Source organism: Oncorhynchus tshawytscha, linkage group LG02, assembly GCF_018296145.1.
Source record: "Oncorhynchus tshawytscha isolate Ot180627B linkage group LG02, Otsh_v2.0, whole genome shotgun sequence".
In the NCBI taxonomy this organism is placed as follows: domain Eukaryota; kingdom Metazoa; phylum Chordata; class Actinopteri; order Salmoniformes; family Salmonidae; genus Oncorhynchus; species Oncorhynchus tshawytscha.
In genome coordinates, this window is record NC_056430.1 from 33,045,283 (window position 1) to 33,061,248 (window position 15,966).

At 44.9% G+C, this 15,966-nt stretch overlaps 1 protein-coding gene across 1 annotated transcript in view; it reads right to left on the reverse strand.

Moving 5' to 3' along the window:
- LOC112262891 (rho guanine nucleotide exchange factor 25) overlaps nt 1–15,966 on the reverse strand; it is a 62,156-nt gene that overhangs the window by 2,350 nt on the left and 43,840 nt on the right. Inside the window, exons 7-15 of the mRNA XM_042297023.1 lie at nt 13,352–13,421; nt 6,566–6,655; nt 6,253–6,345; nt 5,621–5,671; nt 5,281–5,358; nt 4,835–5,026; nt 4,448–4,628; nt 2,334–2,539; nt 1,205–1,312 (exon numbers count right to left, since the gene is read on the reverse strand). Of these exons, the coding sequence (XP_042152957.1) occupies nt 1,205–1,312; nt 2,334–2,539; nt 4,448–4,628; nt 4,835–5,026; nt 5,281–5,358; nt 5,621–5,671; nt 6,253–6,345; nt 6,566–6,655; nt 13,352–13,421 (1,069 nt within the window). The remainder of the gene's footprint in view (nt 1–1,204; nt 1,313–2,333; nt 2,540–4,447; nt 4,629–4,834; nt 5,027–5,280; nt 5,359–5,620; nt 5,672–6,252; nt 6,346–6,565; nt 6,656–13,351; nt 13,422–15,966) is intronic.

Below are 15,966 nucleotides of genomic sequence, written 5' to 3' on the forward strand. Positions count from 1 at the left end.
GGAGGAACTAAAATGAAGTGTGGAAACAGCTTGATAAGCCTCTCTGATAGGAGTCCTGTAATCAAACCCATTTCCTCCCCATTTATTTTTTAACCTTTATTTAACTAGGCAGTTAAGAACAAATTCTTATTTACAATGACAGCCTACCCCTGCCAAACCCTAACCCGGACAACGCTGGGCCAATTGTGCGCCGCCCTGTGGGACTCCCAATCACGGCCGGTAGTGATACAGCCTGGGGAGAGTCTGGCTAAATAGAATAAACTACCAGCCAGGGCACTGGGCTAGTTATCCTCATGAACTGAAACATCTGTTCCCATGTATTCCCATAAATAAATCAAAAAAGAGATATGTGATCATGTTATTTTCCAATATAATCTATTTTTGGCTTGAAAGAAGGGAAAGGGAATACCTAGTATGCATTCAGCCAAAATGTCTCTTCCGCATTTAACCCAACCCCTCTGAGTCAGAGAGGTGCAGGGGGCTGCCTTAAATGACATCATGGGCACCCATGGAGCAGTTGTTGTTGGGGGTTAACGCTCAACGGCAGAACAGCAGATTTTTCTGCCTTGGCAGTTGTGGATTCAAACCAGTGACCTTAGCGTTAATGGCACAACGCTCTTAACCACTAGGCTACCTGCCACCTTAGTTGTGATCAATTTGCAGTGTACAAATTATTTAAGTATGTTCCGGCCTCCCAACCATCTGCTCTGACAAAAACAATGGCCTGCAGCTGAGTCTAGTTGCCTACCCCTGCTTTATGGCTTCTATAGTGTTTTTATAGGAACTGACCACATATCAGTGTGACAGCCTGCCAGGGTGCTGTTAGTATTGTAACCCTGGCTGGGAACAACAACAGGATATCTCCCATTAGGAAAGAATGAGAGGGCTGCCCCAGTCATTTCCCTTTAGCACTGACAACCACGACAACCCCAGGCCAATGTCCAGGGGGATTATATGATAAAACAGTAAAGAGCTATTTATAAACTAAACTATTTGCTGATCTGTTTGTGATCTGAAGTGATGAAAGAGTTTATGGGAGCATTGGGAGGTTAATGACAGAGATCCTACTCATGGTGGTGAGTCCTAAGTTAAATAACTCACACTTTCCTGTACTGTAAATCATTTATATTTCTGTAGAAATGTGTGGTCAATCTCAAAATAGGACTTGGGGATAGTAGTATTTCCCTGCAGTGTGGTTGAGTACCTGCAAGCTGTGCTGGCCAGGGTGGCGCAGGCCATTGCTGAGCTGTTGAGGGCTGGTCAGAGGGAGATGGGAGGGACGGGGTGTCGCAGGGCTAAGATACAGCGGGGACTGAAGGAGATAAAAGATAAAAGAGGGTTGAATAACAAAGAGAGAGAGAGAGGGAGAGAGAGATGAACCTGGAGAAGAGTTCCCTAAGCAAGCTGGTGCTGGGGCTCTGTTCACAAACACAAACAGACCCCACAGAGCCCCAGGATAGCAACAAAATTCGACCCAACCAAATCATGAGAAAACAAAAAGATAATTACTTGACACATTGAAAAGAATTAACAAAAAACAGAGCAAACTAGAATGCTATTTGGCCCTAATCAGAGAGTACACCGTGGCAGAATACCTGACCACTGTGACTGACCCAAATTAAGGAAAGCTTTGACTATGTATAGACTCAGTGAGCATAGCCTTGCTACTGAGAAAGGTCGCCGAAGGCAGACCTGGTTCACAAGAGAAGACAGGCTATGTGCACACTCCCCTCAAAATGAGGTGGAAATGGAGATGCACTTCTCAACCTCCTGACAAATGTATGACCATATTAGAGACACATATTTCCCTCAGATTACACAGACCCACAAAATTCAAAAACAAATCCAATTTTGATAAACTCCCATATCCATTGGATTAGATAACACAGTGCGGAATCACAGCATCAGGATTTATGACCTGTTGCCACAAGAAAAGGGCAACCAGTGAATAAAAAAAACACCATTGTAAATACAACCAATATTTAAGTTAATTTATTTTCCCTTTTTTACTTTAACTATTTGCACATTTGCACACAAGACTGTATATAGACATAATATAACATTTGAAGTGTATTTATTATTTTGGAACTTGTGTGAGTGTAATATTTACTGTTAACTTTTTATATGTTTATTTCACTTCAAACATATGTTTCCATGCCAATAAAGCCCCTTGAATTTAATTTAATTTAATTGAGAGAGAGAGAGAGAGATAATGTGGGATTTAAATTAAATATATTATATCCAGTAGTTGCTGACACTATTTAATCTTCACTTGCTATGACTATCAGATCAGCCTAGTGAGTTTATTGTTGCAGTCAGTTGGGTAGTAGTACCTGTGTGTCTGCAGGGGGCTGGCTGGGCAGGTGGAGGGAGGGCAGGGAGGTATTGTAAGAACGCAGGTTGGGTAGCCGGTGGCGGTCAATGGAGGCAGAGGAGTGGGGTCGCAGGCCAGAGGTCGGTGCAACGGGAGCATTCATGGCTCCTCTCAGGCTGTTGGACTTACTCTCCTTGCGCTGGTACTCTATAGGAGACTGGAGAGCTACGGTACACAGGAGATAGGAGACGACAGGAGGATAGTTGGAGGGATAAGAATTGAGACAAAACCATAAAGTTGACACCTAACAAATGGCACCACTAATTTATTTATTGAGCATCTATAAAATGTATCCATAAGGGAGAATCAAATCAAGTAATGCAGTTAATCATTTAATAAAATGAATCAATCAATTAATACATTCTATAAAACACAGCTTAAAAATATCCTGAAATCCTCAATTTCCCAAGGACATTTACCTGTGTGAAAAACTAGAGAAACAAATATCTGACCCAAATGGGACCCTACTCCCCATTTAGAACACTACGTTTGACTAGAGTCCTATGGGCCCTGTTCAAAAGTAGTGCACTAAATAAGGAACAGGATCCCATTTGGGACACACAGGGTGCATTCGGAAAGTATTCAGACCCCTTGACTTTTTCCACATTTTGTTAAATTACAGCCTTTTTCTCAAATTGATTAAATACATTTTTTCCTCATCAATCTACACACACTTCCCCATAATTACAAAGCGAAAACAGGTTTTTAGAATTGTTTGCTAATTTATAGAAAATAAAACAAAAATACCTAATTTACATAACTATTCATACCCTTTGCTATGAGACTCGAAATTGAGCTCAGGTGCGTCCTGTTTCCATTGATCATCCTTGAGATGTTTTTACTACTTGATTGGAGTCCACCTGCCATAAATTAAATTGATTGGACATTATTTGGAAAGGAACACACCTGTATATATAATACCCCAGAGTTGATAGTGCATGTCAGATCAAAAACCAAGCCATGAGGTCGAAGCAATTATCCATAGAGCTCCGAGACAGGATTATGTCGAGGCACAGATCTGGGGAAAGGTACCGAAAAATTGCTGCAGCATTGAAGGTCCCCAAGAACACATTGGCCTCCATCATTTTTAAATGGAAGACGTTACGAAGCACCAAAACTCTTCCTAGAGCTGGCCGCCCAGCCAAACTGAGCAATTGGGGGAGAAGGGCCTTGGTCAGAGAGGTGACCGAGAACCCGATGGTCACTCTGACAGATCTCCAGAGTTCCTTTGTGGAGATAGGAGAACCTTCTGGAAGGACAACCATCTCTGCAGCACTCCACCAATCAGGCCTTTATGGTAGAGTGGCCAGACGGAAACCACTCCTCAGTAAAAGGCACATGACAGCCCGCTTGGAGTTTGCCAAAAGGCACCTCAAGACTCTCAGATAATCAGAAACAAGATTCTCTGGTCTGATGAAACTAAGATTGAACTCTTTGGCCTGAATTCCAAGCATCACATCTGGAGGAATCCTGGCACCATCCTTACGGTGAAGCATGGTGGTGGCAGCATCATGCTGTGTGGATGTTTTTCAGTGGCAGGGACTGGGAGACTAGTCAGAATCGAGGGAAATATGAACAGAGCAAAGTACAGAGAGATCATTGATGAAAACCTTCTCCAGAGCGCTCAAGACCTTAGACTGGGTCGAAGGTTCACCTTCCAACAGGACAACAACGCTAAGCACACAGTCAAGACAACGTAGAAGTGGCTTCGAGATAAGACAAGTTTCTAAATGTCTTTGAGTGGCCCAGGCAGAGCTCAGACTTGAAACTGATCGAACATCTCTGGAGATACCTGAAAATAGCTGTGCAGCAACGCTCCCCATGCAACCTGACAGAGCTTGAGTGGATCTGCAGAGAAGAATGGGAGACACTCCCCAAACAAAGGTGTGCCAAGCTTGTCTTTTTTTTTGCAAACATTTCTAGAAACCTGTTTTTGCTTTGTCATTATGGGGTATTGTGTGTAGATGATGAGGGGAAAAAACTATTTCATCAGTTTTATCAAAATGTGGAATATTTTTCTGAATGCACTGTATGTATGCATTCGTGTAGGCCCATGATGGTAAGCAGCAGTACCGTTGAGGAAGTTCCTCTGGGTCTCCAGGATCTGGACAACGTCGTTGACCCAGGCCCTCCGAGTCTCCTGGGACGAGGCCTGCAGAACGAAGCGTGCCACGCTCCCATCAGACCCGCGGGACGTCAGGACCAGACGACATGGGTCCTCCTCACAGTGGTCCTCCACACCCAGACAACTGAGCTGCAGCACAGAGAGACAGGGGTCACACACATTTACATTTTAGTCATTCAGCAGACGCTCTTATCCACAGCGACTTACAGTTAGTTTGTGCATTAATCTTACGATAGTTCGGTGGGACAACATCATATCACAGGCATACAGTAGTAAGTACGCTCTTCCTCAATAAAGTAGTTATCAGCAAATTCATGTACACAGGTCATTATCACCTTGATGCTGTTTTTAAAGGTGTACCCTGGCAGAGAGAAGCCCTTCTTCCTATCGATTGGTTCACTGATAATGACCAGCTGTTCAAACAGGAAGACCCGCCTCTCTTTGGCACGGGACAGGAAGCTGCTGTCCTGCTCACTAACTGTAAAGGTGTCCTGCTGGAGCAGTTTCCCCTGGGCTGTGATCTTCCCCTGAGCGACACAGAGAGAGAGAGAGACACAGAGAGAGAGAGACACAGAGAGAGAGAGACACAGAGAGACAGAGACACAGAGACACAGAGAGACAGAGAGAGACAGAGAGAGAGAGAGAGAGAGCGAGAGGCAGAGAGAGGCAGAGAGAGACAGAGAGAGACAGAGAGAGACAGAGAGAGGCAGAGAGAGGGAGCCATACACATAAGAAAACACAACATCATGTGGAGAACAGAGTCTGGTGTTGGGTATCTCACCTCAAAGCCCTGCAGTCTGCCCACGTTCATCATGTCATTACATCGCTTGGGCACAAAACACATCACCTCCACCGCTCTCTGTGGGTAGAAGAGCAGGAGGGGTGGAGATAGGGAATGAGGGACGTGGAGATAGGGAAAGAGGGACATGAAATAGAGAGAGAGATGGTGTGGGATTGCAAAGACAATTATGGTTTGTAACTGAAAAGAGTACATTTTTTTTGCTTTCTTCAATAGAGCAGGGAGATTAAACTGTGTGTGCAGTTTATAGTAATATCACAAGTGAGTATTGGAAATGTTTTGACCATGACGGTTTATACCATAGTTTTGGGAGAACTCTCACCTCCAGCTCTGAGGTATCCCTTCCTGCTTTGGTGTAGTACTTCAGGAAGTCCTGAGGGATCCAATTAGAGGACAGTTTATTGAATGTTTTGGAGGGACTCTAAAAGGATTAGTCTACAAAATAGGACTGAGCTATATCTTGTGTTTCATCACGGAAGAGTTACATATTATCTACTGTGAGATTAGGGAGCTGATGAGAGGACCTGTGACTCTTGGGACAAAAGCTTTCAACATTAATCTCTAAATCACAGCTAAAGCTTCCACAATGCTGCGGGATGGCCTGCTTATTCTCCAGTGACTCCCAATCTATTTCTTTATTTCTGCCTTTCATTTTCATCATCTCTTGCAGTGACAGGTCACTCAATACATCTCTATTATGTGAAGACTCAAATCATCTAGGGCTAGATGACATCATGCTAATTGTATTCTAAACACACGTACACACGCACACACGCACACACGTACACACGCACACACGCACACACACACACACACACACACACACACACACACACACACACACACACACACACACACACACACACACACACACACACACACACACACACACACACACACACACACACACACACACACACACACACACACACACACACACACACACACACACACCTTGAGCAGTAGTTGGTATTTCATGATCCTCTGTACTGGTTTGATAAGCAGGTCGTTGAGTTGTAGTCTGTGGCCCAGCTGCTGCCTCAGCTCCTACAGAACCAGATAGGTTAGCTCCTCATAGCAACATACACAGAACTAAGGGCAGGTTTGGGTCAGTCAGACATAAACCAAGACAAAGAATGAGCACTGAAGATACACACAGTCAGAACCAGAGTTAGATAAATAAGAGGAATTGGGCTAGAACAATGCCTAAGTGGGGTTAAACTGCTCTTAAACTGTCCATGTAGTTGTACTGTGAAGAGTCACTCACCTCAAAATAGGTCTCGATATACTCTGAGACAATGTGCTCTGACTTGGGCTTGTTCTGACAGTACACTACGTACATGTGGAGACGCCGCTCCTAGAGGTCCAAAAACAAACACAGAGATGATGAGAGATCGATACCAGATGGTGGCACATGTGGTCCGTGTGTGTGTGTGTGTGTGTGTGTGTGTGTGTGTGTGTGTGTGTGAGAGAGAGTTAGTGTGAGAAGGTCTCTGTGTGTGTGTGTGTGTGTGTGTGTGTGTGTGTGTGTGTGTGTGTGTGTGTGTGTGTGTGTGTGTGTGTGTGAGAGAGAGAGAGAGAGAGAGAGAGAGTTAGTGTGAGCAGGTCTGTGTGTTTGTGTGTGTTGGTGTGTAGGTTAAGTGCCTCCCCCAGCATGGCTGCTCTAAACCTCTTATCCCCCTAAGTTTGACTCTGTTCTCCTTCCCCTCCAGGCTCTTTTGAAGTCTGTTAAATAAGAGCAGGAACTTTGCCTTATTAAATGGTTCCGGCGGCTTGGTGGGAACCATTTAATTCGCCCTTGCTTAATTAAACATGTTGGAGTAATGAAGGAACTGGGACGACAGAGAGAGAGAGAGATAGAGAGAGAGAGAGAGAGAGAGAGAGAGAGAGAGCAAGCGAGAGAGAGAGAGAGCAAGCGAGAGAGAGAGAGAGAGAGTAAGAGAGAGAGAGAGACTGAGGGGGGAGATAGATACAGTAAAAAATAGAGAGGAAGACAGAGGGGGAGACAGCAAGGGCTGGTGTGTGTATCACATAAAATAAAATTGCATTCGATGTGCAGTGGTACGAGATAATTGAGGTCGATACTGTATGTACATATAACTAGGAATAAAGTGACTAGGCAGCAGTGTATTTTTAGGGCTTTCTTTAGACACCGCCTGGTATAGAGGTTCTGGATGGCATGGAGCTCAACCCCAGTGAGGTACTTGGCTGTACGCACTACCCTCTGTAGCGCCTTGTGGTTGGAAGCCCAGCAGTTGCCATACCAAGTGTTGATGCAGCAAGTCAAGATACTTTCAATGGTGCAGCAATACCCTAGATGCAGTTGCACCCCTAAAAACTACAAACATTTCTCATAAGAAACTAGCTCCCTGGTACACAGAAAAAACCCGAGCTCTGAAGCAAGCTTGCAAAAAATTGGAATGGAAATGGCGCCACACCAAACTGGAAATCTTCTGACTAGCTTGGAAAGACAGTACCGTGCAGTACCGTAGAGCCCTTACTGCTGCTCGATCATCCTATTTTTCCAACTTAATTGAGGAAAATAATAACAATCCGAAATTCCTTCTTGATACTGTCGCTAAGCTAACTAAAAAGCAGCATTCCCCAAGAGAGGATGGCTTTCACTTCAGCAGTGGTAAATTCATGAACTTCTTTGAGGAAAAGAAAGCAAATTGAAAGCAAATTGTGGACTCCTCTTTATATCTGCGTATTCCTTCAAAGCTCAGTTGTCCTGAGTCTGCTCAACTCTGCCAGGACCTAGGATCAAGAGAGACGCTTAAGTGTTTTAGTACTATATCTCTTGACACAATGATGAAAATAATCATGGCCTCTAAACCTTCAAGCTGCATACTGGACCCTATTCCAACTAAACTACTGAAAGAGCTGCTTCCTGTGCTTGGCCCTCCTATGTTGAACATAATAAACGTCTCTATCCACCGGATGTGTACCAAACTCACTAAAAGTGGCAGTAATAAAGCCTCTCTTGAAAAAGCCAAACCTTGACCCAGAAAATATAAAAAACTATCGGCCTATATCGAATCTTCCATTCCTCTCAAACATTTTAGAAAAAGCTGTTGCGCAGCAACTCACTGCCTTCCTGAAGACAAACAATGTATACGAAATGCTTCAGTCTGGTTTTAGACCCCATCATAGCACTGAGACTGCACTTGTGAAGGTGGTAAATTACCTTTTAATGGCATCAGACCGAGGCTCTGCATCTGTCCTCGTGCTCCTAGACCTTAGTGCTGCTTTTGATACCACCGCTTTAGGACCACGATTGTTTTCACTATATATTTTACCTCTTGGGGATGTCATTCGAAAACATAATGTTAACTTTCACTGCTATGCGGATGACACACAGCTGTACATTTCAATGAAACATGGTGAAGCCCCAAAATTGCCCTCGCTAGAAGCATGTGTTTCAGACATAAGGAAGTGGATGGCTGCAAACTTTCTACTTTTAAACTCGGACAAAACAGAGATGCTTGTTCTAGGTCCCAAGAAACAAAGAGATCTTCTGTTGAATCTGACAATTAATCTTAATGGTTGTACAGTTGTCTCAAATAAAACTGTGAAGGACCTCTGCGTTACTCTGGACCCCTATCTCTCTTTTGAAGAACATATCAAGACCATTTCAAGGACAGTTTTTTTCCATCTACGTAACATTGCAAAAATCAGAAACTTTCTGTCCAAAAATGATGCAGAAAAATTAATCCATGCTTTTGTCACTTCTAGGTTAGACTACTGCAATGCTCTACTTTCTGGCTACCCGGATAAAGCACTAAATAAACTTCAGTTAGTGCTAAATACGGCTGCTAGAATCCTGACTAGAACCCAAAAATTTGGTCATATTACTCCAGTGCTAGCCTCCCTACACTGGCTTCCTGTCAAGGCAAGGGCTGATTTCAAGGTTTTACTGCTAACCTACAAAGTATTAGATAGACTTGCTCCTACCTATCTCTCTGATTTGGTCCTGCCGTATATACCTACACGTACACTACGGTCACAAGACGCAGGCCTCCTAATTGTCCCTAGAATTTCTAAGCAAACAGCTGGAGGCAGGGCTTTCTCCTATAGAGCTCCATGTTTATGGAATGGTCTGCCTACCCATGTAAGAGACGCAAACTCGGTCTCAACCTTTAAGTCTTTACTGAAGACTCATCTCTTCAGTGGGTCATATGATTGAGTGTAGTCTGGCCCAGGAGTGGGAAGGTGAACGGAAAGGTTCTGGAGCAACGAACCGCCCTTGCTGTCTCTGCTTGGCCGGTTCCCCTCTTTCCACTGGGATTCTCTGCCTCTAACCCTATTACAGGGGCTGAGTCACTGGCTTACTGGGGCTCTTTCATACCGTCCCTGGGAGGGGTGCGTCACTTGAGTGAGTTGAGTCACTGATGTGATCTTCCTGTCTGAGTTGGCGCCCCCCCTTGGGTTGTGCCGTGGCGGAGATCTTTGTGGGCTATACTCGGCCTTGTCTTAGGATGGTAAGTTGGTGGTTGAAGATATCCCTTTAGTGGTGTGGAGGCTGTGCTTTGGCAAAGTGGGTGGGGTTATATCCTTCCTGTTTGGCCCTGTCCGGGGGTGTCCTCGGATGGGGCCACAGTGTCTCCTGACCCCTCCTGTCTCAACCTCCAGTATTTATGCTGCAGTAGTTTATGTGTCGGGGGGGCTAGGGTCAGTTTGTTATATCTGGAGTACTTCTCCTGTCCTATTCGGTGTCCTGTGTGAATTTAAGTGTGCTCTCTCTAATTCTCTCTTTCTCTCTTTCTTTCTCTCTCTCTGAGGACCTGAGCCCTAGGACCATGCCTCAGGACTACCTGACATGATGACTCCTTGCTGTCCCCAGTCCACCTGGCCGTGCTGCTGCTCCAGTTTCAACTGTTCTGCCTTATTATTATTTGACCATGCTGGTCATTTATGAACATTTGAACATCTTGGCCATGTTCTGTTATAATCTCCACCCGGCACAGCCAGAAGAGGACTGGCCACCCCACATAGCCTGGTTCCTCTCTAGGTTTCTTCCTAGGTTTTGGCCTTTCTAGGGAGTTTTTCCTAGCCACCGTGCTTCTACACCTGCATTGCTTGCTGTTTGGGGTTTTAGGCTGGGTTTCTGTACAGCACTTTGAGATATCAGCTGATGTATGAAGGGCTATATAAATAAATTTGATTTGATTTGATTTGCAGCTCTAGAACGTTTTGAGGATCGGAGGGTCCATGCCAAATCTTTTCAGCCTCCTGAGGGGGAAGAGTTGAAGGAGAGGTTGTTGTCCTTGCACCACACTGCTAAGTCTCTGACCTCCTCCCTATAGGTTGTCTCATTGTTGTAGCTCCTGGGCACAAGGACTATGGTGGTCTCCTTGAAACATGTAGGTATTACAGACATTTCAGGTGTAATTTGAAAATGTTAGTGAAGACAGTCAGCACATGCTCTGAGTACGCGCCCTGGTAATCCGTCTGGCCCTGCAGCCTTGTGAAAGACAACCTGTTTAAAGGTCTTACTCACATCGGCTACAGAGCGAGTGATCAAACAGTCATCCGGAACAGCTGGTGCTCTCATGAATGGTTCAGTGTTGATGCGTGGAAGCAAGCATAGAAGTAATTTAGCTTGTCTGGTAGGCTCGCGTCATTGAGCAGCTCCCGACAGGGTTTCCCTTTGTAATTCGTGATAGTTTACAAGCCCTGCCACATCCGACAAACATCAGGGCTGGCATAGGAGGATTAAATCTTAGTCCTGTATTGACGCTTTGCCTGTTTGATGGCTCATTGGAGGTCTTAGGGGGATTATTAATAAGCGTCCGGATTAGTGTTCCGCTCCTTGAAGTGGCAGAACTAGCCTTTAGTTCAGTGCGGATGTTGCCTGTAATCCATGGCTTCTGGTTGGGATATATACGTACGGTCACTGTGGGGAAAACATCGTCGATGCGCTTATTAATGAAGCCGGTGACTGATATGGTAAACTCCTCAATGCCATCGGATTAATCCTGGAATATATTCCAGTCTGTGCTAACGAAACAGTCCTGTAGCTTAGCATCCGCTTCATCGGACCACTTCCCTATTGAGCGCATCACTGGTACTTCCGGTTTGAGTTTTTGCTTGTAAGCAGGAATCAGGGGGATAAAGTTATGGTCAGATTTGCCAAATGGATGGAGGGAGAGCTTTGTATGAGTTTCCATTTGTGGAGTAAAGGTGATCTAGAGTTTTTTTGCCTATAGTTGCACGGGTTACATGCTGGTAGACATTAGGTAAACTGGATTTCAGTTTCCCTGCATTAAAATCACAGGCCACTAGGAGTGCTGTCTCTGGATGAACATTTTCCTGTTTGCTTATGGCCCTATACAGCTCGTTGAGTGCGGTCTTAGTACCAGCATCGATGTGTGGGGTAAATAGACAGCTACGAAAAATATACTGTGGATGAAAACTCTCTTGGTAAATAGTATGGTCTACAGTTTATCAAGCATGACCTCTAGAGTTCATTAATATTAGAGATTGCACACTAGCTGTTGTTAACATAGAGACACACACCTCCCCCTTGAGCTTCCACGAAGCTGCCGTTCTGTACTGCCGATGCATAGAAAAAACAGCCAGATGTATATTATCCATGTCCTTGTTCAGCCAAGACTCAGAGAAACATCGGATATTACAGTTCTTCAGGTCCTGTTGTTTGGATAGTCTCGAACGGAGCTCGTCCAGTTTGTTTTCCAGTGATTGTACATTCGCCAATAGAATCGAGGGTAGAGGTGGTTTATCTACTCGCCGATGTAGGGGTGACCGCACGTCATCCTCTCTTACACCGTCTCTTTCTCTTCCGACTCCCTGGGATTAAAGTCTGTGTTTGCCTATAGAAAATAATGTATGAATGTGTGTACGTGTGGAAAGGGGAGCAACTTTAGTTTTAGAAGTGGGGGAGACATATTGTTTTTTATTTTATTATCCAGTCGGATAAACACTCCAAACAGCCTACCCGACTGTGGGAGGCTACATGGTCCTAAAGCACACCGTTGGCGCGTTTTGTATCGCCAAGAATAAACTGGGGGGACAAAAATGCAATTTCGGAATGGGGAGGGGGGGTGCCCCTGCATGTACACGGACTGTTTCCTGCCACGGTCCTGCTCTTCCTCTCACTTGGACCAATTTTTACTGTGAGATCCTGATCTCAGCACACAAAGCACAGCTGTTTGTGTGTGTGTGTGAGTGTGTGAGTGTGTGTGTGTGTGTGTGTGTGTGTGTGTGTGTGTGTGTGTGTGTGTGTGTGTGTGTGTGTGTGTGTGTGTGTGTGTGTGTGTGTGTGTGTGTGTGTGTGTGTGTGTGTGTGTGTGAGTTTGTTTGTGTGTGAGTGTGCACTAAGTACCAACACAGCTGTTTATTTGCTTTCAATGTAATTTATTGAGCTATTCTGGCTTATTTGGTTCCACAGTTTCATCAACAGTCTGGCATTTTAACACGGACTCTTTGTAATTGGATCTGTGAGCTGTGACCACAGCATAGTAAAAAGCTCTGTTGATAATTGTGCCTGCACTTATTATTATTCTACTGGCTTTCCCCTGTCCTCTCCTCCAGGCAGCCTGAACAATCAAGACATATCTGGCGGCAGTAGGTCAGAGACAGAGACTCTAAACACAGTTCTCTGAAGAGACCAGTAATTCTTACCAAACACACAGAAAAACACAGAGATAAACCCTGGAACTTCATTCCAAATACAAGCAAACACAATCAAAGACAATGTAAGGAGCTAGGTTTTCATGGTGTGCCTGCAAATAAAGAGTCACACTTGTGCAAACTCACACACACTCATTTGCACAAAGACACACACACACACAGACGTGCAAACACATACGTCCACTCACACACATGCACACACACACACTAGACACACACACACACACACACACACACACACACACACACACACACACACACACACACACACACACACACACACACACACACACACACACACACACACACACACACACAAGACACACACGTGCAAACACATACGTCCACTCACACGCATGCACACACACACACACACACACACACACACACACAGACTCACATGCTTGATGAAGAGTTGGGCCAGTCTGTTGGGCTCAGCCACACACTTCTCCAGCTCCCCCAGAAGATAGCTACGACACACAGAGCAGAGGAGGGGGTCAAAACCAGTACACACTCTTCTAACACACAGGCAGAGGGGAAGAGACATAGACACATACATAACTTCCCCCGAGAGTACAAACCAGTAAGAACACCTTCATAATATTGAGTTGCATCCCCTTTTGCCCTCAGAACAGCCTCAATTCGTCGGGGCATGGAGTATACAAGGTGTCGAAAGCGTTCCACAGGGATGCTCGCCCATGTTGACACCAATTCTTCCCACAGTTGTGTCAATTTGGCTTGATGTCCGTTGAGTGGTGGATCATTCTTACAGTTTTTTCCAACTGCTTACACAAGTTTTCAAAACGGTCTCCTTTTTTTCAAAACTCTACACACAATTCCCAAAACTGCACACACAAAATGCAAAATGCCTCACATCTCCTTCAAAATGTAATACTGCATTCAAAATGCCATAAACACATGTCAGAATGAAGCATTTGCATCAAATGGCAAACACTGCTTTCATAATACTACATTTTTGGATATACCATGTAAACACTGTTGTTCTAAATCTAAAGCTCTTTGGTCTTTCATAGGCTTATATCTACATTTCAATACAATGTTCTACAGTGAAAGTAATCGGCTGAGAGGGGTAACAAGTACACTGTAAACACCAATGCAATGTAGAAACAGAAAATATTTATTAGGGCAAACATTACTGTTGTATACAGTAGCATACAACAAAACCATAAACAAAGGTCAACCAAAAGTATATTCTTTAGAATACAATAAAGAACACAATTGTGTGTGTGGCATCCCAAGGGGGCAGTACAGGAATTGGTTGGGGGGGGGGCGCAGTCACCAGTGCTAAGCGGTGAAAGCGCGAACCACTGCTTTTAATCAGGGCAAGGTGTCTGGTAACATGACCGAATACAAACAGTGCAGCTATTCCCTCCGCAAGGCTATCAAACAAGCTAAGCGTCAGTACAGAGACAAAGTAGAATCTCAATTCAACGGCTCAGACACAAGAGGCATGTGGCAGGGTCTACAGTCAATCACGGACTACAGGAAGAAATCCAGCCCAGTCATGGACCAGGATGTCTTGCTCCCAGGCAGACTAAATAACTTTTTTGCCCGCTTTGAGGACAATGGGTCTCGACCCCACCCTGGGTCTCGACCCCACCCTGTGCAACTGGGTACTGGACTTCCTGACGGGCCGCCCCCAGGTGGTGAGGGTAGGCAACAACATCTCCTCCCCGCTGATCCTCAACACTGGGGCCCCACAAGGGTGCGTTCTGAGCCCTCTCCTGTACTCCCTGTTCACCCACGACTGCGTGGCCACGCACGCCTCCAACTCAATCATCAAGTTTGCGGACGACACAACAGTGGTAGGCTTGATTACCAACAACGACGAGACGGCCTACAGGGAGGAGGTGAGGGCCCTCGGAGTGTGGTGTCAGGAAAATAACCTCACACTCAACGTCAACAAAACTAAGGAGATGATTGTGGACTTCAGGAAACAGCAGAGGGAACACCCCCCTATCCACATCGATGGAACAGTAGTGGAGAGGGTAGCAAGTTTTAAGTTCCTCGGCATACACATCGCAGACAAACTGAATTGGTCCACTCACACAGACAGCATCGTGAAGAAGGCGCGGCAGCGCCTCTTCAACCTCAGGAGGCTGAAGAAATTCGGCTTGTCACCAAAAGCACTCACAAGCTTCTACAGATGCACAATCGAGAGCATCCTGGTGGGCTGTATCACCGCCTGGTACGGCAACTGCTCCGCCCTCAACCGTAAGGCTCTCCAGAGGGTAGTGAGGTCTGCACAACGCATCACTGGGGGCAAACTACCTGCCCTCCAGGACACCTACACCACCCGATGTTACAGGAAGGCCATAAAGATCATCAAGGACATCAACCACCCGAGCCACTGCCTGTTCACCCCGCTATCATCCAGAAGGCGAGGTCAGTACAGGTGCATCAAAGCTGGGACCGAGAGACTGAAAAACAGCTTCTATCTCAAGGCCATCAGACTGTTAAACAGCCACCACTAACATTGAGTGGCTGCTGCCAACACACTGACAATGACACTGACTCAACTCCAGCCACTTTAATAATGGGAATTGATGGGAAATGATGTAAATATATCACTAGCCACTTTAAACAATGCTACCTTATATAATGTTACTTACCCTACATTATTCATCTCATATGCATACGTATATACTGTACTCTATATCATCGACTGCATCCTTATGTAATACATGTATCACTAGCCACTTTAACTATGCCACTTTGTTTACATACTCATCTCATATGTATATACTGTACTCGATATCATCTACTGTATCTTGCCTATGCTGCTCTGTACCATCACTCATTCATATATCCTTATGTACATATTCTTTATCCCCTTACACTGTGTATAAGACAGTAGTTTTGGAATTGTTAGTTAGATTACTTGTTGGTTATTACTGCATTGTCGGTACTAGAAGCACAAGCATACACTCGCATTAACATCTGCTAACCATGTGTATGTGACAAATAAAATTTGATTTGATTTGATTTGATAAG